At 43.3% G+C, this 27,773-nt stretch overlaps 2 protein-coding genes across 5 annotated transcripts; one reads left to right on the top strand and one right to left on the bottom strand.

Moving 5' to 3' along the window:
- The first annotated feature begins 168 nt into the window (after positions 1-168).
- On the top strand, positions 169-26,751 carry C18HXorf38 (chromosome 18 CXorf38 homolog). Of its 4 annotated transcripts, none has more exons than XM_074323870.2 (7): positions 169-431; positions 598-732; positions 7,897-8,016; positions 9,660-9,809; positions 10,103-10,282; positions 17,656-17,818; positions 26,619-26,751. In XM_074323870.2, exons 1-6 carry the CDS (start codon positions 216-218, stop codon positions 17,815-17,817), a joined length of 963 nt encoding a protein of 320 aa, XP_074179971.1. In that variant the 5' UTR covers positions 169-215; the 3' UTR covers position 17,818; positions 26,619-26,751. The 4 variants fall into 4 exon arrangements, with proteins under 4 accessions (XP_074179971.1, XP_019603409.1, XP_088651177.1 ...); XM_019747850.3 differs by lacking the exon at positions 26,619-26,751 and adding an exon at positions 18,868-19,125; XM_088795051.1 differs by lacking the exon at positions 26,619-26,751 and adding an exon at positions 18,260-19,125.
- Positions 26,146-26,627, bottom strand: MPC1L (mitochondrial pyruvate carrier 1 like). Its single transcript, XM_074323871.2, has one exon. It carries the CDS (start codon positions 26,625-26,627, stop codon positions 26,163-26,165), a length of 465 nt encoding a protein of 154 aa, XP_074179972.2. The 3' UTR covers positions 26,146-26,162.
- Positions 26,752-27,773: the final 1,022 nt, after the last annotated feature.

The raw sequence follows: 27,773 nt of genomic DNA, 5'->3' as shown, positions 1-27,773 counted from the left end.
CACCGGACAAAGTACTTACACGTCTGCTGTTACCTAAGACTAGGGTGGGGCCGACATGCCCCGCCGGGGTTCGAGGTCCCCCCTGCGGCAGGCTCTGCAGCCGGTGCCCAGGACTTGGGAGCGTCTCAGGGCGGGGCCGCGCCGCGCCGCTTCCGGGACCGCCCAGATTTACGCGCTTGCGCATTGCCCCGTTGCTTGCGGGGCTGGCGCGGGACATGGTGCTTTCCGAGCTGGCTGCGCGCCTCAACTGCGCCGAGTACAAGAACTGGGTTAAGGCGGGCCATTGCCTGCTGCTGCTGCGCGACTGCCTGCAGGGCTTCGTCGGCCGCGAAGTGCTGGCCTTCCACCGTGGCCTGCTCGCCGCCTCCCGCGGCCTGGATCCCCGCGTCACCTGCCTCACCGGCTCGCGGTGTATCCCGCGCGCCCGCCAGGTGAGCACCTGGCCCGGTACCTTGATCACAGCCCCCGGTCCCCATCCCCGTCCCGAGCGCAGTATCCGCGCCCTCCCTGGTGCGGGGCCGACTGCAACGCCCGGAGTTCAGATGCCCAGACGCCAACCCCTCCCTCCCGGCCCCTCCTCACCGCTACCCCCTATAGTTTCAGCCTCAGTGTCAGGTGTGCTCAGAGTGGAAACGGGAGATTTTGAAACATCACACCAACAGAAATGGAGATATCCACTGGGGAAACTGCCGGCCGGGCCTCTGGCCCGTGGACGCTTGGGAGGTGGCCAAGGTAAGCACCTGCGGTCGATAGGGTTGGAGGAGGTGACCCACCAGGTAGGAGTCACCTGGAGCCTGGGGCCTCATAAACAGATCCAGAGGGATTGGGTGTTTGATCTAGGGTCTAGTGTCTAGGTGGTTCAGGGCTGTTATTATCGGACCCAACCCAGCTTAGTGAAGTGCTTCTACCTCTCTGCTTCCGGAGGGCATTTGAGTTTGCTACGTAGGTTTGCTTGCAAAGCTATAGGAAAGACTTCAATAAGAGATTCTGGGACAAGATGTCGAGTGAGTATTATGAGCACAGGCGCAGACAGAGAAACCCGACAGGCGTTTTTGAGGGTAAGCTCCCTGAGTAGCTCATATTGGCTCTAGGGTACCATGAGGATGGCAAAGTAAGATAAGAGAAGTTAGGGCGAAAATGTAAAGGACTTTAAGTGCCCATCTAAGGAATAAAACTTTGGGGAGCCTGGGATGGGAGGATACTATTAGGCCTGTTTTCAGATTTTGGCAATGTAATTTACTAGCTGGGCCAATTGGGGAATTTTTTGCCTTTTTGTGTTTGCTGGAAGCCAGTTTGGGGGTGGGGAGTCAAAGTGGCCTCACACAAAGCAGCTTTTGCAGTCAGTCTTCCTGACATAAGCAGCAGGCACAGGCTTGGTGCCTGGGAAGCACAAATCCGAGTCACAGCTCAGCTGCTGTGGTGTGACATTGGTAGCCTCTGTTCCCTAACTTCAAAAATGAGGGAGTTGGGCTATATCTGTGTCCCCCAGTTTTTTGGCTCTTGTGGACCAGTAAACCCACCACATATGCACCCTCATCCCCATTTTTTTCAGAGCGGCATAGAATTGCCAACTTGTACTTTTACCTAGAAAAGAAAAAAAAACTTAAAACTCTACCATGGCTGTCACTCACCTGTTTGGTATCTGTTGCAGCTTTCATACTCTCAGAATCCTCTTGAAGCCCAGGCCACCTGTTTATGCCACTTTTCATTGCTGTCACCTGCAGACCTTCTAGCCTAACCCTGTGTTCATATTTCTCCAACCCCATCCTCCTGTTTTCTCCTTTCTCTGAACTTGCCTAGCCCAGCTCCAGCCCTGATGACAACATCATCTGCCTCTCCTCAGGGGAAGAATCTCCTCACAAGGGAGCTGACTGGTTTCACTTTTAGTTTTTTGTGTTTTGTTTTTTTTAACAAGCAACATATTTATTTGTTTATTTATCCCTTCTCCAGATCCCACCCTCCCCTTTGGCAACCATCAGCTTTTCTCTATATCTATAGGTCTGTTTCTATTTTTTGTTTATCCATTTGTTTTGTTTTTCTAGATTCCACATGTCAGTGAAACCATAAACCATACAGTATTTGTCTTTCTTTGTCTGACTTATTTCACTTAGCATAATACCCTCTGGGTCCATGTTGTCGCAAATGGCAAGAAGAACATAGAAATAATAATTCTAAAAGATATATGCACCCCTATGTCCACTGCAACATTATTAGTAATAGCCAAGGTATGGAAGCAACCTAGGTATCCATCAATAGATGAGTGGATAAAGAAGGTGTGTGTGTATACAGAGGATGCCAAAGAAATGTATACAAGTGGACACTTTGGTTGACGTTCAAGCAGTAGTTCACTGTAATCAGAAGTGTGGATGCTGATGGTAACCACTTTGAGCACCTCTTGTAATTACAGAAGTCAAATGTGACTTGTATTCATCTTTTGTTATTGGTATATATTGACTATTACAGTTTTTTCCTTTCTTAAAATGTGTATACATTTTTTGGCACCCTCTGTATGCATACATGAGGTGGGACAATTAAGTTCGCGAACTCATCCTAGAAAAAGTGCTACGTACCTCATTGCTGAATATCACTACGGTCACCTTCGAAGTACTCCCCTGGGGAAGCTATGCACCAACGCCAGCGCCTAGTCCACCCTTCAAAGCTATTTTGGAACTCTTTTTCTGGAATGGCCATCAGAGCTGTCATCGTATTACCCTTGATGTCCTGAATGTCATCAAAATGTCTTCCTTTCAGTATTTCCTTTATCTTCAGGTAAAGAAAGAAGTCATTGGGGGCCAGATCAGGTGAGTAGGGAGGGTGTTCCAGTATTGTTATTTGTTTACTGGCTAAAAACTCCCTCACAGACAGTGCCATGTGAGCTGGTGCATTGTCGTGATGCAAGAGCCATGAATTGTTGGTGAAAAGTTCTGGTCCTTTTTATGTAACTTTTTCATGCAGCCTTTTCAGCACTTCCAAATAGTAAACTTAGTTAATTGTTTGTCCAGTTGGCACAAATTCATCAAAAAAGGTTAGCAACATCGTTGCAACAAATTTGCGAACTTAATTGTCAAACCTCGTGTGTGTGTGTGTGTGTGTGTGTGTGTGTGTGTGTGTGTGTGTGTTTACATACACAGAGGGTGCCAAAAAATATACATACATACATACACACAGACACACAATGGAGTATTACTCAACAAGAAAAAAGAATGAAATCTTGTCACTTCCAGTTCTGGATCATGAGTCCCAGCACCACGTCTCTCTATAGGCGCCTGTTCCTGGAGAAGACTGTTGCTGCCTTTCCTTCACCAAGCTCCCATTCATGTTCCTCTGATGTAGGAATATTTTTCCTGTGAGTCCCCAAATGATGTAGGGGACTTTGGAGTGAGTGAGTGAGTGAGTGCCGGGATCATGTCTCGTGAGACCGAAGCGTGGGAACGGACCCAGGAGAGGCAAAGAGTTTTAAAAAGAGGATAGTTTATTGAAAGCAAAGGGTCAGAGCTCCCTAGCGGGAGGGGTTCCCGAATAGGGGTGCCCAATGACTGAGGCAAAAGCTCTTTTATATCTTCCCTTGCCTGCTTGGGGAAGGGGAGCTGTTTGAAGAAGGGAACTGTTTGAAGATGGGAACTGGCGCTTTCTAATGAAATTCGTCTACCAGGTTTGTTCTGCTCGCCCATCCTGAAGGAATTAGCAAAGTAACCCACTCTTACTATCAGATCTGCTCCGTTTGTCAGGCCAAAAGGAATTTTATGATTAACCTCAAGGCCTTGTTACATTTTGTCCTGGAGCGAGGAGTGATTTTAAAACCTGAAGTTTTAGGATATGGCTGTCTTTGTTTATTCCACCAGGGACCTCCCTGTCTACCGAGGGACATGCTAGCTCTCCTGTATCACCTCCACCGTCAATCCCAGCTGCTAACCTTGCTCATGCTTCCTGGAGTTGATGAATGCCCCCAGATACATGCTTCCTCATCTTTACCAGACCTACCAACCTACCTCCACGTGCACTGTCTTCTTCCTTCTGCTACAAAGGAGGAAGGGCATCTCCCCCCTTATCACCCTGTCCCTCCACTTGTGTGTTGGCACTTTTCCCCTCCCAGCTTATTCCCATCACCGTACAAATAGCTTTAATATTGCCTTGGTTTATTTAATTTTTTTAAAAAGAAAAGATTATAGTTATTAGATGACCTAGCAATTCTATTCCTAGGCATATATCCAATGAAATGAAAACAAACATCCACACAAAAACCTGTGCACTATTCACAGTAGCCAAAAGGTGGAAACAACACAAATGTCCATCAATCAATGAACAGAGAAGCAAAATGTAGCATATTCATACAATGGAATATTATTTGGCGGTAAAAAGGAGTGAAGTACTGATACATGCTACAATGTGGATGAACCTTGAAAACTTGGCTAAGTGAAAGAAGCCAGTCATATATTACATGATTCCGTTTTATATAAAATGTCCAGAATAGGCAAATACATAGAGACAAAAAGTAGACTAGTGGTTGCCGGGGGCAGAGAGGGGGGTGATAACTAATGGGGAGAGGGCTTCTTTTTGGAGTGATGAAAATGTTCTAAAATTGACTGGTGATGGTTGCACAACTGTGAATATACTAAAAACCACTGAACTGTACAGTTAAAAAAATTGTATTGTATAATTAACATATTAGTTCAGGAGTACAACATAATGATTCAATATTTGTATATATTGCAAAATTTTCACAAGTCTAGTTAACATCCATCACCACACGTTACCATTTTTTTTCTTGTGATGAGAACTTTTAAGATTTACTCTCTTAGCAACTTTTAAATATGCAATACAGTATTATTAACTATAGTCACCATGCTGTACATTACATCCCCAGGACTTAATTATTTTATAACTGGAAGTCTGTAGCTTTTGTCTCCCTTCACCCATTTCGCCACCCGGCCTCTGGCATCCATCAGTCTGTTCTGTGTATCTATGAGCTCAGTGTTTTGTTCTTTAGATTCCACATATAAGTGAGATCATATGGTATTTGTCTTTCTGTGACTTATTTCACTTAGCATAATGCCCTCAAGGTCCGTCCGTATTGTCACAAAGAACTGTACACTTTAGATGGGCAAATTGTATAGTATGTTAATTATATCTCAATAAAGCTGTTTTAAAAAAAAACACGAATGAATACTTGGAAAAGAATATTTAAAAAGAAAGAAAAACTTCCCTTGATCTATTCCCTCCAGCTATCTCCTCATTTCTCTATCTGCCTCCTATATGCATACCCAGTAGAACTTCTCAAAAGGAGGGTTTTATGCCTATTCTCTTATCCTCGGTTCCCAGTGACTCTTCAACCCTCTCGACCTTGGCTTCCACCCTTGCCACTCCACTGCAGCTGTCTTGTCAGGGGCACATGTGACCTTTAGTTTTCTAGCCTCATCCTTCTTACCTCTCAGGCATTTGGCACTACTGGCCTCTCTTCTTGAAACACTGCTGGCTTTGTGACATCATTCTCTCCTGGGTTTCCTCCTACCTCCCTGGCCTCTCCTCAGCCTCTTTCTAGTGTTGGCCTTTCTCATGACTCTTCTGTCCACCTCTTTGGTGATATTGCCCAGGTCCATGGAGTTAAATACTACCACATGGCTCCCATATTTGTACCTCTGCCCTCTCCTCTGAGCACCAGACGCGCATCTCCCATTGCTTACATGACCCCTCCACTTTATTACCTCCTGGGCACTTTGTGATGACTTCTCAAGCAGGACTCTTCATCTCTGCGCGCCCCCCACCCCCGCCAAACCTGCTCCCGTGCCCCACCACCAACTGCCTACAATCATGCTTCATCTCTTTCCAAACTCTCACTACCTTCTTTGTACCTGCAAAATATCTCTGGAATCCTCCTCCTCTCCATCTCGGTGTTACAACTCTTGTCCTCTCCTGCCTGCCTTCCAGCTGCAGCCTCCCACCTTGCCTGCCTCTGCTGCTCTGGGTGGTTGTCCACACAGCAAGATGTGCAGTCTTCAAATGGGAATTAGATCCTTTTCTTCCCTTGCCTAAAACCCTTGTGTGGCTTCCTAATGTCCTTAAAAGAAACTCCAAACTTTTTTCCAGAGATAGTAAGGCCCAGCATGATCTGGCGCCCTGTTTATTTCTCCAACCTCACCTCCTACTAAATGCAGACAGCAGAGGGTAGTACGAGGCAATGACGTGTTTCCCACTTTGCGTTTACCACATGGAATATGGTGATATTCGGCACAATTTTAAGAAACAGCTTTCAGTGGCGAGGAGGCAGCGGAGCCTCCCTTAAAGGGAATAATTACTAGAATAAAACTTTAATGTGGAAGAGACACCTTTATATTGGTAAGAAAATGCCAGACAGGGCATACCGTACCTTGTAATGCAAAACTGCCTGGTGTTGCGGCAATTAAGGCCCCTCTAACTTTGGATTTTCCTCTCAGCAATAGCTGAAGTAAGGTAAATTTCTTCTTTTCTTCCTTTTCATTGAATTACCTTGCCTGTGATATGTTAGTTAACTTCTTTGTTAACTTTTATAGCATCCATAGTAGGCTTCTTACAGAGGGCTGGCATGTCAGTCAGTAGCTGTTAAGACCTGCTGGGACTGGCTACTGGGACCTTTTGATAGGGGGCATTCAGTGTATGTCAAATTCTCAGTTACGTGAGGCCCACATGTAGGGTTCCACCACCATCAGGAGATGGCCCTGACTCGCTGCGGTGTGTCGGCACCTACCGCAAGCCTTTTTTGGAAAGCTGTTCCAAAAAAGAAATACCAATGAAATGGTATTTCTACAAAATGTAGATAAATGTTATGCCCGCCCTCTTTGTACTCAGGTAATTACAATCAGCATTCATTCACTCACTATGCTGGGCAATGGCATTGTGTGGTAAGCAGCACTGTTAGGAGAGGTATCGTGGTTGCTTGCCTACTGAAATGTGTTTTCAATGGAACAGGTCTCTTTATTTCGAGTTCTCATTGCGAGTAATTTTTCATGTCGTTTTTTTCTAGTCCCTTGGCAGGAATGTACTCTTGAACTTAGCTTGGTAAAGTTGTTATCTTCAGGTGTTAACTTGGAAATATTTCAGGAAAGAAATATGCCCAAGCCTTGCTATAACACCATTTTTGGAGTCCGTGCCAGAAAATCCTACAAACAGCAAGATCATGCTAGAACGAGGCCCTTCTGATATATCTAGTGCCTCAAAGCCTGGGATCCCATCTGTAACTCCTATGGAGATTCTACTCACCTTGCACCATCGCCACGATAATTGCCAACATTTATGGCCTGTTAGCATGTGCCAGGCATTAAGCAAGTGCTTTGCATTAACTTATTTTCGCAACATCCTTCGAGGTAGATGAGGACAGTTACCCCCATTTACTGATGAGGGATCTGAGGATAAGTAACTTGCCCAAGGTGACACAGCTGGCGAGTGGCAGAGCTGAGATTTGAACCCAGCCCTGTCACACTCTAAAGCCTGATTCTTTATACTACCGCACTGAACTTTCTCAAGCCATTTTAGTGTCCACTTTGGAGTAACTATTATTTTAAAAGTTTAAATCTTTAACAACTCAGCCAGTGACACTTCAGCAAGGAAAAGATAAAAGGCGCTTTCTACCCATGCTTCCTGCTTCTATGCCATTAAGAAAGGACAGAGAACCAGTTATGTCAAGTGTCTAAGTGTCTCTGAGAGCAAAGGGACAGATAGAGCAACCCTTTAGTTATTGCCCTTGGCCGAGGCTTAGCTGTCACACCGTTCCCTGACTTGCATTTTGGATTCGTGACTCTCCTAACTTGAAACCTCAGTAAGAGAATCGCAGTCATCTCTTGGGAAATAGGCAAGTAACATTGACCCCAGTAGCTCCTCAGTTTGGAGGAGACTCAGGTGCTCCTCGTGCCCCCCCTCCTTCAGGCCTTCATGCCCCGAGGACTGGCAGACAAAACAGGACCCGAGGAATGTGATGCGGTTGCTCTTTTAAGCCTCATCAACTCCTGTGATCACTTTGTGGTTGATCGAAAGAAAGTCACAGAGGTAAGAGCTGTCAGAATTCAAGCCATACACGGGGTCATTCACGTCGGTACTGTGAAGACCAGCCGGGAAACACCCTGTCATGCTAAAGCAGCGTGCAGATGTAGCACATGGTCTCTTACCAAAACGGTGGTGTGCAAAGAAAGTTAGACTTTGCTTCAAAGTTGGTGTCGCTCAGAGGCTACGGGGGCTCACATCCCATGCACCTTCTGTGATGTCCAAGACCCCTGTGCGAATGCAGTCAACAGACTGACCCTTCCGGTCTCCCTAATTGACGCTTCCTGACAACTTGCTATTGGACCATTCACCACTAAACTAGGTGAACCTCAAATTTCTCTTCCCTGTTCTGCCATAAACAGAAGCAAAGTAATTTTCTGTATTAAAAAATATATATGTATAGTAATATATATAAATATGTAATATATAAAAAATATATTATCTGTAATAAAAATGCATTATTCTGTCCATAGTATGCCAGCATTTGAGTCCTGCCCTTCTAAATCTCGTTGGCTAAACAGTTGCAAGACCTAGTTACATAGAACCGAAGAACATACAACACTACCGTGTTTCCCCAAAAATAAGACCTAACGGAAAATAAGCCCTAACATGATTTTTCAGGATGACATCCTCTGAACATAAGCCCTAATGCGTCTTTTGGAGCAAACAATATAAGACCCGGTCTTATTTTCGGGGAAACAAGGTAGTAGATAAACAAGGTGAAAATAGAGCGCTATGCTCATCAGATTTCCTCTGGGAGATTTAGACTTTATGTTTCACCAGAGAACAGCTCTGGCACATTTATTACTCTGAGCGTCATTGAAGAGAATGTATCTGAATGGATTATTTATAATATGTAGAGAAAATGCATGTGTGTTTTACTAGCATGCCAGCAGTTGAAGGTAGTAAGAATCCTCCGTGACATCAGCAGAAACAAAAACTATCACAGTACAAAGTTGACCCCTTTGATATCTTTTAATGAAGATGTGGAAGACATTACATGAATTAATTAATGTATGATTAAGCAGCACCATTCGTCTTAAATACAGGCAAAAGTTGTTTTTCTTTTCATCGTGGTTTCCACATCAACTCCCTTGGCCCAGCTTCCTGGAGCTCGAACAATATTTAAAAGATTTTTGCATTGTCCGCTTCAGCTCTTGCTCTTTGGCAGGTTGATTTTTAGTTAAGGGATTTGGGAAATTGTAAGAGATACTCAACCAGTTATAAGATTTCAATGGTTTAAGGGTAGTTGTCAGCTTGCTTGTATTTCTTAACCCGATGAATTTATTATTCATGTGGCAGGAGGTTGAACATCCTCCAGAGCCTTGATAGCACCGCCAGGCCACACGTGTGGTTTTTGTAATTAACAGAGCCTTTCTGCAACTTTTCTTTGGAATTGCAAAATCTCAGTTTATCCCACTGTTTGAAGCCTTTTATCTTTTTTGGGGGAGGGGTAATATTGGGGAACAGTGTGTTTTTCCAGGGCCCATCAGCTTCAAGTCAAGTAGTTGTTCAATCTAATTGTGGAGGACGCAGCTCACTGGCCCATGTGGGGATCGAACCGGCAACCCTATTGTTCAGAGCTCACGCTCTAACCAGCTGAGTCATCCAGCTGCCCCCCTTTTATCCTTTTTTTGGTCTTCCTGTAGGTGATTAAGTGCCGTAATGAGATCATGCACTCTTCAGAGATGAAGGTATCTTCTGTATGGCTTCGAGATTTCCAGAGGAAGATCCAAAATTTTCTGAATGAATTCAGGAGTATCCCAGAGATTGTGGCAGTGTACTCCACAATAGAACAGGTAAAAATTAAATTGAACAGTTCTGGCATAAAAAACTAAGGAAAAAAAGCTACCACCATACTTCATATAGAATTTGAGGTTTATTAGGTTTAAAGGAAATTTTCTAATGTAAATGGGGGAAAACACGTCGATGGGAAATCTAGAATTGTGCTGAGCTGAGAAGGTTTTCTGTGGTCACAGAATGCTATTAAAGTGGATCCAGTCAATGCTGTTTAATTATACATTCTTTGACTAATCCAGTGGAATGTCTCTTCCATTCAATCAGTTCGTATATTTGTTTGGAAATCCAACAGCTGTTGACATCGGACTGGGCTGTTCACATCCCCGAGGAGGATGAGCGAGATGGGTGTGAATATGAAGCAGGCGTTCACCTGAGTGTGAGCCAAGTAAATGAAATAGAAATGGAATTACTAAAGGAAAAACTTCAAGAGATGTATCTTCAAGCAAAAGAACAAGAGGTGTTGCCTGAAGAGGTAAAAAAAAAACAATGTATTGTGTCCTGAGTGAGAGAGCAAAACAAAGAAAGGTGCCAGGGAGGAAGAGGAGCTCGTTTTAACATACTGCCAGTTACGGTTCTGATTTATAAGTCAAATAATTTCCAGAAATGAATATTCTTTCAGCACAAATTAGTATTACCTTTAGACAAATATTTTCACTTAATCAGCAGACATTTGAGTGCCTAATATGTGCTGCAGAGTAGAACAACACGGTAAGGGCTATCACAGAATTCTAAACAAATGTTCTGGAGATTCTCTGCAAGTCAGGGGCGGGGGTTGGTGGTTACAAAAACAGGCTTTCCTGAGAAGGTGCTGTTGAGCTGGGAGTAACTGAATCAAATTGGTTTGGCAAATTGGCAAGAGAAGAAGTGTGTTCTCGGCAGAAGGGACAGCACCTGCCAAGGCATGAAAGAATAGCTTGGGCCTGGGCAGTGGCAAGGCGGGCAGAGGAGATATGGTCAGATGTGAGGTGGTCAGGTAGATTGAAGCCATATTTTGAAAGGTTTTCCAAGGGGTTTGGACCTTATTCCCAGAAAGCGGTAGAGAGCCAAGAGATGTTTTTAAGCAAGAAAGAGTAAATGAAATAGAGCAGATACAGCTTTTAGAAAGTTAACTCTTATGGCAATTGGAGGTTGGAGACCAACCAGGAGGCTCTTGCAGTCGTGAGGGTGAGAGAAAGAGGACAGAAACTAGAAGTGTGAAGGAGCCAGATTCAGGAGGCATTGCCTGGGCAGAACTGATGGCTCTTAATGACCGATTAGATTACTAGGAGCATGGCATGGGACTGGAAGGAGGTGGAGAAGGGGCGGGGGTTAAAGGATCAACAAGGTTTCTAGCTTAGGACATTGCTAATGATGGTTTTAAATCCTGATCGGAAGTACAGGAGAAAAGAATCCCCTTTGTTACATGCAAGGTATTAAAAAAAAAAAAAAGAAACAGTAAAATTGTACTCTAGTAAGTTTCCGAAATATTCCAGCACCTGCTGGATTAGAGTTCTAGATCACCAGGAGACCTTAGACAAATCATTTTACCTCTCTATTCCACCTTGTCTGAGGAAAGTAGTGTTGTTGGTTACCTCGTTAAACACAAAGAGGGTGTTTATGTAATATAAAGTGTGTACTTCATTCATTAAGCCATGCTCCTTATTGGTCCGTATGCCTCTGTTAACTGTTCTGACCTTGACCGAGACGCTTCATTCAGTTTGGTGAGCCCCTTTAGCACAGGGACTGGGTACCTCCGGTTTTGGGGTGTGCATACCCTGGCACACCATAGGTATTTAAAATGATGAATAAGGCTGTTTCCTAAATCCATGTGTTTCATCTTGCTTTATTTTAAAATGCTATTAGAGCCAGCCCCAATTCTCTTTCTGCTGCTGCTTTTACACTTGATCTTAACCAAAAGGCCGAGAAGCGATCTGCTGTTGCTTTTAGAAGCAGAGTTGAACAACAGAAGATAACCAGAGCATCGGGCTCACGGTCCCTGAGTCATCAGTAGTTCCCCCTTCTCTCTTGAGGGAGCTGCAGTTCTTTCCTGTTTGTGTAACAAAGAGCAAAATGCATCAGCAGCAACACACTCAAGCCAGGAGTCTGTGAGCTGTGAGCTGGAAAGGAACGTAGTAATCATCTTACATCCCCTGCTTTACACACAAGGCAACAACCCCACGGAGCAGGCACTGTCAGATGCCAGGCCATACAGCTGGGGTGTGAGAGCTGGCCAGGGGTCTCCCCACGCTTGCCCTGTGCCTTTCCACATGCCACACTGCGTCTTGTAGCACCAAGGAGCTGGCAGCTGTAAATTTCAAACCCTCGTTATCTCTGTTTTACAGAGAGGAAATTGGTGTTAATTGGCTTGTCCTGTGGGTCCCCAAATCTCTAGATAGAGTTGATCAGTTCTTGTTTTGCATGTTTTCTGTTCAGTAGACTATGGCATTTCTCTTGCTATTTCAATTGATCAAAATGTAAGTTTGGATTGATTGGTGTATTATCTCTAAGAAGTTGGAGGCTGGCTTTCTATGATGTGTGGAACTTGACCTTGTTTGAAAGTTGAGTGCCAGACATGGTTATCCATACTCTTTAGGTTTAGTCCCCAAAGTTAGAGGATTCAATAAACCAAATTTTAGTGACTCTAAAATGCCATCAATTATAAGACACACCATTCAGTCACTTCTAAGAAAGAAAAAAAATGCTGCCAATTTATTGTAAGATTATCAATGGTAAGATGCATTCTCATTTGAGATGATAAAACATGCATCTAGGAATCAAGAAATACAGTGATTATAACCACAGGACTTTTTTTGTGAATGTTTAACAAGACCTGTTTCTGGTGTTCGTTAAAACATAGGAGTATCGGTCGGTCAGATAGCTCAGTTGGTTAGAGCACGGTGCTCTTAACAACAAGATTGCCAGTTCGATCCCAGCATGGGCCACTGGGAGCTGCGCCCTCCACTAGATTGAAACAATTACTTGACTTGGAGCTGATGGGTCCTGGAAAAGCACACATAAATAAACAAAAGTTAAAGAAAAACAGTAGGAGTATGGTTGGGAAGCCAAGTTGAGAAAAAAATGGTTAATGGTGGTCATTTAGTGTGACGGGTCCCAAAAACACATCACAGAGCATGGGAGTACCAAGGAGCACAGAGCAGAGAGAGCTCATCATCTCCATTCTTTTAGATTTAGAAAACAGAAGATTTAATAGTCTTATTCATCATTGTAAATACCTTAACGATATCTAACATAAAAAGGGGCTCCCATGAAAATACACTATGCGTGTATAACTGTGATTATAAAATGCGTTCTGCTTCAGAGCCACGTGGGAGCAACAGCTGTTCAGGCCCCTCGGGACACATGTCGAGTGTGTCTCTCAAGAGCCCTGATACAGAATTTAGCTACGACCCAGGAGCCCTTCACTTGTTCCTGCCGGCCCTCCATGGTCTATTAGGACCTGGGAATTTAAAAATTCAGCTAAAGAGGGTGGCCGATTAGTTCAGTTGGTTAGAGCATGGTGCTAATGACAGCAAGGTTGCCGGTTTGATCCCCACATGGGCCACTGTGAGCTGCGCCCTCTTTAAAAATAATAATAATAATAAAATAAATAAATAAATGTTTTTTAAAAATTCAGCTAAAGAATGTTGAGTGCACTAAGTGGCTAAAAAAAACCTGTAAAGAATTTGGACATTCTTGGAAATCATTACTGATTTTGTAAACCTGGTGAGGGAACCACCTTCACAGAGATCCATGGGGAAGCTTGGAGAGAAGGGGCAGTGATAGAATGTACTCGAGGCAATCAGAGAAAGGATCAGAATGACACTTTATTTGTTATATTCCAGAAATATTTACTGAGAAAGTGTCTACTATGTTCCAGGCACAGTTCTAGAAACTTGGTGTGCCTCAGTGAGCAAAACAAAGATCCCTGTTGGGAGAGACAGATAGTAAACAGTCAACGTAATAAGTAAATGATGTGGTGCTTTAGAAGAAGTATTGTGTGGAGCGGAGTATGGGGGATCAGGAACGGCAGAGTGGGGACGAGTATCAGGTTTCAATAGGGTGCTCAGTGTGGCCTCATTTAGAAGGGGAGACTTAGCCACAGCTGGGAGGAGGTAAGGATTAGCCATGTGTATACCTGCAGCAAGAGCATTCAGGCAGAGGGAACAGCAAAAAGGAGAGCCGGGGTGGCTAGAGTGGGGTAAGGGAAAGTGTCATGCGGGAGACCCTGTGGGGTCTCTGCTCCCGCTCCCCATACAAGAACACAGGATATGGTGAGGCCAAAAAGGAACACCCACGGAGCCATAGGTAGGGGAGTCATACCACTACGGTCTCACTGGAGGCTGGGTTCACTGGACGTGCGACCTGCTGTCCGTTTTGTCTGCAACCCACCGACGACTCTCTTTCACTCTCCTCCACTCTCCTCGGCTCTCCTTCGTAGCCGCAGCAGTTATATTAGTGGCTAATGGCTCAATGGCTACAGCTGACGGCCAATCAGCCACAGCTGATGGCCATCTACTACCCGAGCCAGCACCCCTCCACGTGAGGCCGAGAGCCTGTAAACTACTTTCTGGGGCTCTGCCCCCACAGAAAGAATAGTGGGTGAGGAGGTGAGAGAGTGAAGGTGAAAGAGGCAGGTCATGTTGGGCCTTGTGAGCCAGTGGAAGGACCTAGGCTCTTGCTCCTGAGATGGGAGCTGGGGCAGAGTTCCCAGCAGCAGAATGACAAATGGAGCACATCAGCTGCTATGTTGAGGAAGCCAGGGAGGGGTGGGGGAGCAGTTAAAAGCAGGGAGACAGGTTAGGAGGCTGCTGCGGTTACCAGGTAAGAGAAATGATGGTCTAGACCAGTGTAGAGGTGGTGCGCAGATGGGAAGACGTGGCATGTGAGAGAAAGGGGTGTCAAAGACAAGCCCAAAAGTTTTGGCATAAGTGGCTGGAAGAGTGAGGTACTAAGCATCTTTTCCCTGTAACCATGCCTGGCACATGGTAGACTGACTCTCGCTAAACATTTGTGAAATAAATGTAGGAAGGAATGTACCAGACACAATGCTCAATGCTTTTAGTAGGTTATTTCCAATCCTCACAAGAATCCTAGGTGGGGTTGGTATCATCATCCTTTATTTGCACACATGGAAATAAGCTCAGAGAGGTCAAGTGTCTTGCCCAAAGTCACACAGCTAGTTAAATGACAAAGCAGGTCTTCACTATCTAAGCCTGTCTGACTAAGTTCCATAGTTTTTTTCACTTTTTCCAGCTCTATTTTCTCTTCCCCCTTTACATATAAACATGCATAAGCCTTCCCCATTCTTAATCATTGAAAAAAACTTGTTTTGACGTTTTCTCCCTTCTCTTCCGCCCCACAACCAAGCTAAAATAATTGCCCCTCTTAAGCAAATTTCAAGGGCAGAGAGGGTCAGGAGGTGATAGCACAAAGGATCACAGCTCCCAAGTCATTGAATGAGAAGGTCTCCAAACAGGGAAAGAGAGAACCCCACTTCATCTTGGGTCATATGTGTGGTATATCAGGTCACGGGCATCTGATGGGAAGTGCAGGAAGGAGCCTGGGGTGCATCTGGGGCACCAGGCACAGACAATAAGCACTAACGGTACAGTATCCACGGTTACTAATGTACGCTATGAATAATGTCATTGGTGTAACCTTCATTTCACGTGTTTATGGTTTCCAGATTTATTATTTAAAGCCCAGGTGTCTTTCGGGGCGCTGTAGCCTTGTTTCCAGCCGTGTAATAAATAGCTCCCGCTGAAGGGCACGTCCCCATCTACTTACTAACCTATCTGAAGACCTGCCTGGCCCTCCTGCTCCCTATTCATCATGGCCACAAGCCGCAGCCAGTCTTCCCTACTCCCTTCCATTCCTGGCAGCCATCATCCAGCATCTGGCTGTTTCATTCGCTGACATCACAATCACCTGAGTGCTTGCTTAGTTTCACCCTAGACCTACTGCCTCAGAATCAGTCTTAACGTTTAAGAACCACCTCTCAGCTAGGGGTAGGGTACTCCGTCACTTTTCTTCATTAGATTTAGATCATCTTGACTTAGTTTGGAGTTGGGGATTTTCCATTTGAAAAAATTCACCACACCCAAAAATGAGTAACTCTCATCTTTGTAATAAGCACAGTGACCAGTGAGGGTATCCTGGGATAAATCCAGTGAAAACAAAACATTTCCATGGTACAATTCTGAGAGTCCTTTTACTAGTTTAAATATCAGGAAGTACGTTACTAGTGGGAGTTTAAATTGGTACAACCTCTATAGATGGCAGTTTTGGCAAAATCTGTTAATAAATTAAAACAGAAAGCTATCAGAATTAAAACTGCATTTCACTTCTAGATACAGATCCTACAAATAGACTTGTCACTTATACAAAATAACACATGTACCAGGTTAGTTACTGTAGCATTATTGGTCTCAACAGAAGGTTTGAAATAATATGTTAAAATGTGAAACATCCATAACTGAAATATTGTTCAGCCATTAAAAAATATAAGGAGGCCACTCTTTATAATCTGATGTAGAAAAGATCAGTTGAAGATCAGTGTCTAGTATGCTGCCATTTGTATTTTTTAGAATGTGTATATAGTATATACCTATGCTCACATGGAAATGCATAGAATATCTCTGGAAGAAACACAAGAAATTTCATTGTGGTCACCTGTGAGCGGAGGAGATAGGTGACTGAGGACAGGGTTTGGAAGAAGACCCACTTTTTACCTTGTACCCTTGTGCTCATTTTGAAGTTTTTACCTGTACATATATTACTATTAAATATACCAGGGGTGCCAAAAAAATGTATACAAATGGACACTTTGGTCCACATTGCCCAAGCAGTAGTTCACCGTAATCAAAAGTGTCTAGATGCTGATGGTAACCACTTTGAGCACCTCTTGTAATTGCAGAAGTCAAACGGGACTTGTATTCATCTTTTGTTGTCGGTATATATTGAGTATTACAATTGTAATACAGTTTTCCTTTCTTAAAATGTGTACATTTTTTGGCACCCTCTGTATATACACAGATACATGTACATCCATATGGATAACCATACACAATATACATATCCATATGAATGTATATGTACATATATATTTAATACATGTACAGGTACAAAATGAAAGTGTTTCATTTTATTTTGATATATACATACATACATATTTATGTATGTGTGTGTATGTGTATATGTGTATACATATACTGATGGTCCCCAACTTACGATTTTTCGACTTTACGATGGTGTGAAACAGTGCATTCAGTAAAAACCATACTTTTAATTTTGATCTTTTCCCGGCCAGCGATACGCAGTACTATACTCTCTGGTGATGCTGGGCAGTGGAAGCGAGATGATTTTGCCCAACTGGAGGCTAATGTAGGTGTTCTGAGCATGTTTGAGGTAGCCTAGGCTAAGCTATCATGTTCTGTAGGTTAGGTGTACTAAATGCATTTTTGTCTTAGGATATTTTCAACTTATGATGGGATTATTGGGATATAACGCCATTGAAAGTCGATGATTGTGTGTGTGTGTGTGTGTGTGTGTGTCCCTTTCATACAAATGCAGGAAGTTTTAAAGCAAAAAAATTTGAGGAGGCGAGCAAACACCCCCTTGTGCAGCCCAGAACCAGCTCTCCTAGGTCTTGTTTTGTTTGAGTAAAGGATGCTTTGTTTTAAAGGGTTTGTTTGGTTTTGTTTTTCACACCTTAACGTGTTTGTGGACGGGTGCCTGTAGCCAGGGTTTCTGTCTCTTGGTGGACACGTGAGCAGGAGCCAGTCTTGGAGCTAGTAAGTTTTCATCTGAATTACAACTCTGCTATAGAATGATCTGAACTGTACATCGTATGGTTTCTTCCTGCAGATCTCAAATCAACTGGCAGTGGTAAAAGAATTTCTAAGAAAAAACAAGGATCTTAGAACTGGTCTTACAGAAGATATGCAGAAGCTAGACAGCCTCCATCTGCAGCATCAAAAACTGGAGTCAAAGGAACCGGAGGCACAGACACCTGAAGGGAAGGCCTGAGGTGAATTTCAGTATTTGATGTTAAATAAGGACAGAATAGCCTCATTTCTTTGATGTCTGTTCTCTTATGTAAGGTCACACTGAACACACAACCTAGTCTCATCTGAAGTTTTCCTATGTCCTTATTATTTGAGAGAAAAGACACTAGGCTTTGTGCTCTTTCTGATCGATGGTTCTCACATCTGTGAAGTAATTCAACATAAACTCCCTGTCAGCTTTGTTTAACCAAATATACCTGAAGTCATTGGTCTAGTCTTAAGTGCATCAACTTTATAACATAATCAAAAAGCATGTCAGCCCCAAAGTGATGCTGATGATGCCTAGCTCTTAGCTGTGGCATTAATAGCAACTTGTTAATTTCCATGAGAAAAACTTGTTAAAATAACTGTCTTCAGTATTTTACCCTTGTTTTCCTCAAATAAAATTAAATATTTTCTTTTAGGTTGCCCTTTGACAAAAATCAGGCATGTTCCATGAAAGTCAGCGTGGCTGCCATCTTAGCCATCCTTTTCTGTACAAAAGGAAAAACTTACAGAGTACTCTATCCAACCAAAAAGGAATTTTTGTTGTCTTTTCCTGGAGTTTCTTTTGACTCTTTGGGAATTTTATATATCTATATCTATCTATATCTATCTATATCTATCTATATCTATATCTATATCTATATCTATATCTATATTCAGAAGCTTGGTGCTATGTGACCTATACTGACCAAAAAATGTTAGGTACTCTTGTGCCAAACTTTGCTATCACCCAGGGGTTTTATGTGTGTGTGTTTTATTTTGGTTTTGTAAAGGTGAAATTCGGTAAATCAATAACACAGTTAGATTTAGCTAGTTTGCTATTTGACTCACCACATAGCTCGTTGTCTAGCCACCTGTAATTAAACCTAGCTAGTTTGCAGTGATATTCAGCTGTTTCCTTTGTTTTTCCCTTCACTGATTAACTAAAGAACTCTGTTTTGTTCCCTTTCTCAAGACTACCCATACCTCGTTAATCCATTTAATTAACAAAATTCTAACCTGGAAAGGGCAATTTCTTAATCCTCAGGTGCCCAGACACTGGAATACACATAAAGCCTCAGGCCACGGTGGCTGCATGTGAGAGTCTGGAGTCCAGAGATAACATTATCTTAAAACAGACCAGACCCCAGGAAGCGATGTCAGTTCTCGAACCTGCCTGACCGACTCCCCCTTTCCTGTGTTCTTTTTCTTGTGTACCTACATAGGAACGGGGAGATGGCCTTTGGACAGGAGTCTGCCATCCTCCCTGATGCCAGCATTCTGAATAAACCTGCTTTTCTTTCCACCAACCTTGTCTGTCGATTTTTTAACTTTCTCAAGTGGCAGGCGGACTTAGCATGGCATCAGTTTGTTTTGTTTTGTTGCTATTTAAAATGTTGAGATTCTTTTCTGGTCCTAAAGTTTAGCTGCTTGACATAGTCAAGGCTATGTTGGGCCAGCCCTGTGTGAAGGGTTATGCAGAGTTCTCTGCCCACTGGCAGACATTCCTGCCCGCCCGCCCCCATTTTCCTGAAAGTCTCATTCATGAACATGCCCAATGTTAAGACAGGATTGTAATGATGGCACTAAATCTTCTATCTTGAGATTCGGATCTCTGGTATAATTTGAATTAACAAGTGTAATTTAGCTTGGGACTTTTTGAAAGCTTTCTTTTCTTTATTCTGCTTCCTATACATTTACTATGCAGACCAGTTTTAATGTTTCTATTTACTTCGGCCCAGTGCTGGCCCTGTGACTTGGGAGAGGTTTTGCATATGTATGGGATCCGCTCTGGGCTCCAACTTAAATCTACATAACGTATGCAAAGGTTGTGATAAACAGCTTAACTGCACCTTCCGCCACCGCGACGGACAAAGCCGAACTCAATAGAAAATTCGACTGCCCGCCTAAGCTATTTACATCCTGGTCAGAAAATATAAAACTTGAGACCAAACACTCAACGCAGTAGTTTCCAGCACACTCTGCCCTGCCGACCTTCCTCTTACTTTAATAAATCTTCCTTCCGTATTTCTAACTGACTCGTGAATGTTTTCACGACCCGCTAGCTAGCGAGCAGCCACAACATCCAAGGGGCAAGCTGTGATGTAAAAGTGGCGATATAAATCCCTTTTTGAAAGAAGGGAAGAAAAAAAAATTGCCTGAAAGGGTATTTTCTAGCCGTTTCCAATTAGGACAACTATTACTACTATTTCTGGAGGGGGCCCAGGCAGTAGGACAAGGAGGAGGCCCAGGCTCGTCACTGAGGGGCTGAAGCACAGTGACTTGATCACCAAAAAGGGGTGGAGGGCCCAGACCAACATCACAAACGGGTCTTGGGGAAAGCTCCATGGTTGCTGGCTTTTTCGTGGCACTTAGGAAAAGTAAACTCCAGTGGCAGTCACAGCCTTTTCTGTTTGTTAGCTCCCAAGTGCCAAGCACAGGGCCTGGACCATGTGTGCTCAATGAATATTTGTTGACTGAAGTTCAACTGATAGCTTAGAATATTCATATATATGTAAATATTAGTTATACTGTTAACTAAGCCTGGTCCTTCATGAGGCGATTTAAGAATGAAATTTCAACATTCTTACAGAAATTCAAAGATATTTTCTCTCAACAGATTCACAAATTCATTCATACTCCTATTCCTTTTACCCAAAAAGTCGTCATCCATTTCTGACTTTGTCCTGTTTATTTCCTGAACTGTGAAACCACTGTCACATGGTATGCAGTGGTATTTAACTGGACCTTTGGGGACAGAATTGGACCTTCAGGGACAGAATTGCCAAGTGGCCTCTGGACCTTCAGGGACAGAATTGCCACGTTCCCCGCTGCCTGGAGGACGCTGCCTGAACGACTTGCCCAAGTGAAGCTGTTACCAGAGAGTGGGCCCTTCTCAGCGCGATGTCCAGGTTCTTGGCATCTTGAGCAAAGAATTGAACAAGACACGGAAATAAAGTGGTGAAAGAGTAGATTATTAGAAGAGATAGTACACTCCAAAGAAATAGGAAAGGACCCGAGCAGTAGAGAATGGCTCAAGGGCTCATTATTAAAAGAAAAACTACACTCCAAAGGGTTTGGAGCAGGCCCCTAGCAAAGGCAAAGCTCAGGAGAGATGCTGACTGGCGAGGACTTGGAGTTTTCATCCCTTTTTTCTCTAGAATGGGCTGTTCCTTTCCGGGAGTGGGACCACTTGATTGACACCTGTGATTGACAAGAGGCCACTACCTCATCTTTTCAAACTGCGCATGTTCCTTCCCAGAATTCAGTCTGTTATACTGACATTAATGAATTTCCAGGCATATGCATGATATTATAATGATGGTACAATGAGGCCCAGGTGAAATGAAGGTTGTTGTGGCCTTTACTGTGCAGGTGTGAGTGGCCGGTTTAATCTAGTTGGGTATTTTGTACCCATTTGTTTCCTCATAGAGGTAGATAATTATAGTGAGAAGGGGAAGTTTTGGGCGGAGAGGGGAGGTCTTTGGGTGGTCGCATTCTGTGGGTTGTGCAGGAATGCAGAGACCCGATGCCTATCTCTAATTGCCTGCCTCGTTTTCCCCTGAGAGACAGGATCCCCATAAAATCTCTATGGGAAGTTGAGGGACAGGGGGTCTTTTCTTCTGTATCTGCTTCCTGCTGGACAGGGGCGTAGAGCTATCCTTACCTATTGGGGAATTCACGGAACTCTTGCCCTGTCTTATCTCAGATGAGAGGAAGGGGGTCTCAAGACCCGCCTGGAAGACCGAGATCTGCTTGGAAGGCCGTGTTGGCTTCTTTGGTTGGAGGTAATCTTGCTGGAGTATTGGTATCACTGTATCCCCAAGGCCCATAAATAAGGAAAAATAGATTTTGGTTAAACAGTTAAAAGTGTTGGCCCAAGAAGCAGAACCCAAAGCCATCAATGCAAGGTGGCTGTGGGATAGAAATTCTGTTCAGCTTCGTGGAGCCTGTGGTCTTCTCTGGTTAATCCGGTCATTCAGGTGGCGGTGTTCACCCAGGAGCTGGGCCTGGAATGGCCTTGAGCATGGGGTAGGGGACTTCCTATGATTCAGGCTAGGAACAGTCTTCTGTTTAATATTAAAAAGCTGATTTGAAAGGTGATTAAGACCAGGAACTAGGGAGCTAAGAAACTAGAGGAAAGGAGACTTAAGGAAAGGGAAACTTAAAATCCCTAAAAGAAAACTGAAAGGTTTTTCATTCTATTCGATTTGCTTCCTCAGCTGCCTATCAAGGATGTGATCTGCAGTGAATGGGCCAAGGGTGAGGTTATCTTCAGTATATTTTTTACATTAAAAGGCGTTTAATGTCATTTTGTAAAACCTGGATGAATGCAGATGTGCCTGTAACTTCCTGCTTTAATTGTTCCCATTACTGTGTGATTTTTAATCATAAATTTTCTTTCTCTCTTCGTTTTATAGTCAATGCCTTCGGACAACTTCAATAGTAAAATAAGAATTTTCATTCATCTTGTAACTCCCCCCAAAGAAACTTAGTATTTCCTAGCTTTTAGATATACAACACTTGGCATCAAATTAAATTTGATTCACTAACCAATTTAAGACCTGATTTCCAACCTTAGAAACTTAGGGTTATGAACCCTTTCATTTCATAGTTCTAGTATCTAGTTAGCTTTTCCTTTATTCAACAAACATTTATCAAGTGTCAACCACGTGTCAGGCACTGTGAGGATTTTTAAGGTATGGATGATGGTCTATGAGCTTTCATCTTCCTGGATTTAATGTCTGCTCTGATAAATTAAAGATATTGTTCAGAAAACATTATGATGGCAGCATTTAATTACATTGAAATTGAAACAAAGAAAGGAAGCATTTACAGAGACAGCTTAAAAGCAAATGTGGCATGTACAGGGACATCAACCTGTGGGCCTCTCTTCTCCAGATCTGTGCATATGAGCACAGGGTGTGCACAAAAGGGTATTCTCGGCAGCATTGGCAGCCAGCCATCAAGAGAGTACTGGTTAAATAAATTACAGAGTATTATGCAACTGGTAAAGAGAATGAGGAAATGCTGCATTGCAGTAATGTGGAATAATCTCTAAGACATATTACATAGAAAAGCAGAATGTTTAACAATGCATAGCATGCTGTAAAATTATTTGTATTTTCAAATAACAGGTCTGGAAAGTTGTGTGTTTTTCCCAAGATTTTTTGCTGTGTTACCTGTGAAAGGAATTGGGGTTGAGGGGAGTGGTTAGAAGAAATTTGGCTGTTCTATTATATTTCGTATACTCCCATATGAAGTTTTTACAACAAACGTGCACTTGTGTATTTTGAAATTTTTTATTTAAAATTTTTAATTTCAAAAGAGACATGAACAATATAAATTCAAGATGCCAGAGTTTGTGTCACATTTCCTGGACTATGTCATAGCCTCCATTTTTCTGGAGGTCAGTCCACCTCCTGGGGCATTTGTGAGTTGTCCCAGTCAGAAGCAGCCTGGGGAGTTGTTTCCTTTCCGCAGGAGGCTTTGTTTCATCTTGGAGTGCCTTGTTTTCATCCAGCGACGTGATTTGCTCTCGGCCTCTCTCCCTGAGACACAATACGTGGTTCATAGTTTTGAAAGAATTAGAGGAGAAAAATGGTTTTAGCACTGTGGTTGCAAAGATAAGGCAGTTCTTTGGATTTTAGCTTGTGCTTTGCCAGGGAGCCCAGAGGACCTAAGGAGGAAGTCATTACTTATTAAACTCAGCATAAAACACAAATTCTGGGAAATAAAAAAAGTGTGTCAGTAATGAAAACTTTTGGAAAAATAACTCTGCCAATTCAGAAAATGTTACTGTCTTCATAAAGTAGTGGTAGAGACCTGTAGACAGTTTAAGTTAAATTACAACGGCCAGAAAGGATTGTTTGAGAGTGTGGGGAGATTATGAAATGATTGTTAATGATTTGAAAGATTCGTTTTTATTAAAGTATTAATCACTTATGTGGCTTTAAGCACGAATATCCTAGGCAACAAAAGTTTCTCTCTCTTAATAGTTGGGTGGGCATACTATGAATTAGATCCTGTAAGTAGAGCATTGCATTAGAGTAGAGGTGTTGTCATCTTTTGGATAAATTATAAATGTTGAGTGACAGGAAATTATCAGCAGAGAGTACCTCCTTTCCCCTTAACAGGTTAATTAGAAACCTACCTGTTCTGAAATGTCTTCAACAGACAGTGGTCTTTTTTTGAAATATAATACTCAAATTGCAAAATACATTTTGTAAGACAAATCTAAACATATATTAATTTCTACTCATGGTAAAGGGGAAAATTCTTCAAAGTTTTAATAAAAATCTTGATATAAGGTTATGATTCATTTCAGAACTTTAAGAACAGCTTTTTGTTACTGCATTATAGTCTGAATTATCTAAAATATTAGGAGCTGCCACTAACAGACTTCTTTCCTGCTTTTCAAACCTATGTTCTATATATAATATATGCATGTTAGTAATGACCACAAAACTGCAAATTGAGCATTTTGTGACATCTTTTTGGGAAGGTGGCAGTGAACTTACGTGCTTTATTACTTTCTACTGAGTTTCAGAAAGGCATGAGAATTTTTATTTCAGAACCATGCATGGTTAGCCAGCCTACAAAATGGCCCCCAATGATATCTGCTTCCTGGTATTCTACCCTTTTATTGATCTCCTACAGTGCACTGATCTTCTACAGGGTTGGTTCATGTGACCAATAGAACACAACTGAAGTGATGGTATGTCACTTTCCATATTAAGCTATAAAAGACTATGGCTTCCATCTTGGGCTTTTGCTCTCTTGGAACACCTGCTGAGGGTGGGAGGGGAGCGTATTGTGAACAGCCCTAATGGACCACATGACAAGGAACTTGAGCTTCCTTCAAACAGTTTGGAACTGGATTCTCTAGCCCCAGGCAAGTCTTCAGAGACTGCAAGCACCAGTGAACAGCTGAGAGACCCTGAGCCAGCAGCACCCAGCAAAGCCACTCTAATTCCTAACCCTCAGAAATTGTGATAATAAGTATCAGTCGTTTTAAGCTAAGTTTTGGGGCGATTGGTCACACAGCAATAGATAACTAATACACTATAGTTTTCCAGTTTGTTTTTTTACCCTGTATGTAGAATGTAAAATGCAGAAACTGCCTACAAAGAGGACTTCTGCTTCGATGCCACAGAAGATAAAGGGGAATCTTCCAGAATTCCACTAATGTGCCTGTTTTATCCAAGGCCTGATAATTTCAGAACCTTTCAGATGGTTGTTTTTCAATTTGTTCACATTTTAAATCTTTAACAAAAGCAGGGTTTAAACAGTCTTAAACGTATACATTGGGATTCCCCAGTAGACTACTTTGGAACTTCCTGTATCCTCCAGAGGCAGGGGGAGATTTTCCATTAAAGCCTACAGGGTAGTCTCTGCTGCAGAATGGCCTCACATCCACAGCCCCACCCTTCTGTTTTCCCTCCTCCCCTGCTCCCTGGTTTAAGAAAACTCCACAGCACTTATGAAATTCCTAGCGGGTACTCTGGGCTAATACTGTTGACTACTAACCCTCACCCAACCTTTGCTACTATTCAACACAGGTCGATAGGTTAACCAATTTGACAAACTGTCATTCCCCTCATTTTTAGGTGTGAGGAAAAGAGGAAAGGATTATGATTTTGTCGTTTTTATTTTCTATTTATCTAGTGTCCAGGGTTGACAGCAGCTGACCTCAGAGTTGTTTATCCTGTTTCCATGGAAGATTCTATCATTGTTCTTGGTCACCAAGAGATTCTAGGTTATCTAAATAAGTACTCCTTAAAAGTCTAAACTAGATTTCACTGAGTTCATTTAAACTCACAAGTATTTCCATCAGTAGAAATAGCCCCTGTACTTTTTTTTGGTGTAAAGAGATTTGTGGCTCTACCAAGTTTTAAAAGGCATGTGTGCTAAGCATCTTTATTTGGCCTAAGACACCCAAAACCTGTTCCCAAGAGAGCTTTTAAGAAAAAACAAACAATGAGCTAGATAATTTGAAGTGTCTTTCTTCAAACAGCCTTCCTCTATGTAAAACTAACCCTTGAGTTGCATGTCCCATGAACAGGAAGACCAACCAATGTACCCTCAGCTTCTACAAAACATTTATTTCCAGGTCAAGAAAGAGGCCAGCACTCGGTTTCAGTTCAGTGCTACATTCTATTTATTAACCAAACTGCAGGTTTACATTAGATTTGCACTGTTTTAGAGTCAAAACCAAATGTTTCATTGGTCTCTTCTTTAGGAAGAACAATAGTTCAGTGCTTGCAAGCTGCAAAAATTCGATGACCCTCCCAGTCATGAAGAAATTCGTTTTGAGGACGGAGGATTGGGGCTGGTGGCTACCTAGTTGGAGCAGACAGCCTCAAAGTCGCGGACTGTAGTGCAGGTGTCAGTGGTGGTGGTGGTGGTGGTGGTGGCGGCATCGGTGGCAACGGTGGCGGCACCGGTAGTGACGGTGGCAGCGTTGGTGGCAGCAGCAGTAGCCTGGGCAGCGCCGCCACCATAGTAGTAGGTTAGGTAGCGGGTCGCCTGCACACTCTGCACCACCACGTTGGTGCCATGGCACACCATCAGAAGCAAGTTTCGAGGCTGTACGCGATAAGCGAAGCGCATGAAGGCCATCGAGTATAAGATGAGCGCTGTAGTCATGCGGCCGCTGATGACCTCCGGCGACGCCTTCATATCATTAACGGCGGCTAGTGGTAGGCCCCAGTTGGCCACAGGACCCCAAAAGTGTGTGCTGGTTATATAATCCCGGAACTCCTTGGTCTTCATGTAGTCCCTTGCCTTCCGCCATAGTGCTGACATCGCCGCCCTGATCACTGAACCGCGCGAGTGCCAACGGTTCAGTCAGCTCACAGTGAACAGCCAGCTCACAATGAGGGGGCGTGGAGACCCGGAGCCGCAGCCTATCGGGACGCAGCGTTTGCCCACGGCCTCGCGCCTTCGCATGACTGCCGTAAAGTGCGCCAAACAGCAAGTGCCGCTGTCGTTTGTGTGCCTTTGGGGGCGGAAACGTGGCCTTGCCTTCGTGCCGTCACGTGACTGCCGTAAAGTGCATCGGTCAGCTTGCACCGCTCTAGTGCGTGCCGTTGGGGGCTCCAGGGCAGCCTCGTCCTGCCGCCTTCCTTCGTGTGAGTACCTGAAGTATGTAGCGTGTGCATGCGTGTGTGTGCGTGTGTCTGTGTGTGAGCCCCCTCTAGCAAAGGTGGAATCATAGCCTCATCCTTCGCTCCCATCGTGCTGCAGCCACCTTAAAGTTCTCAGGGCTCCACATGCCACCCAGGACTGTGAGTCTGGCTGCCTGCTTCTCCTCAGCTACACAGAGGAAAACTGCTTGTTCTGTCCAGTCTGTGGACAGTGTTGACTAGATGTTGATACAAAATTCTTTAACCAGGTAAAGAATTTTAATCCTTACACAATTTGCCAGTGCGTTACTTGTAGACATAGTGGCGTTTCACCCTTAAATATTCCAGCATCTGGCTCTTAACAAGGACATTCTCTTAACCACAATATAACAATCCACTCAGATACTTAATATTTAATACAGTACTGTTATCTAATGTGCAGAGTTCAGTTTTATGGCTTCTTTTTTTTCTCTCGTTAGAGAAATTCAGGATCCAACCAAGAGAAATGACTCTGGGTGGTGAACACACAATGGGATTTATAGATGATGTAACACAGAATTGTACACCTGAAATCTATGTAACTTTACTAACAATTGTCACCCCAATAAATTAAAAAAAAAAAATTCCCCTTACGTCGTAGTCTGGTCTGGGTCCCTGCGTGCAATCAAGTGGCAGGAGTGATGGGCTGGACCTAGACTCCAGTGAACCGCTGCTTTCTCCCAATCTTTTGTTTCATCTCTGCCTTATTCGTGAGTCCTCAGATCATGTCAATGGTGAAATAAGCAGAACCCTGCAAAGCCTTCCTCCACCCACTCTTTTGCCAGTG

The sequence above is a fragment of the Rhinolophus sinicus genome, chromosome 18 (assembly GCF_057876585.1).
Source record: "Rhinolophus sinicus isolate RSI-liver-muscle chromosome 18, RSI-T2T, whole genome shotgun sequence".
Lineage (NCBI taxonomy): Eukaryota > Metazoa > Chordata > Mammalia > Chiroptera > Rhinolophidae > Rhinolophus > Rhinolophus sinicus.
This window is presented reverse-complemented; position numbering and strand designations above follow the sequence as displayed.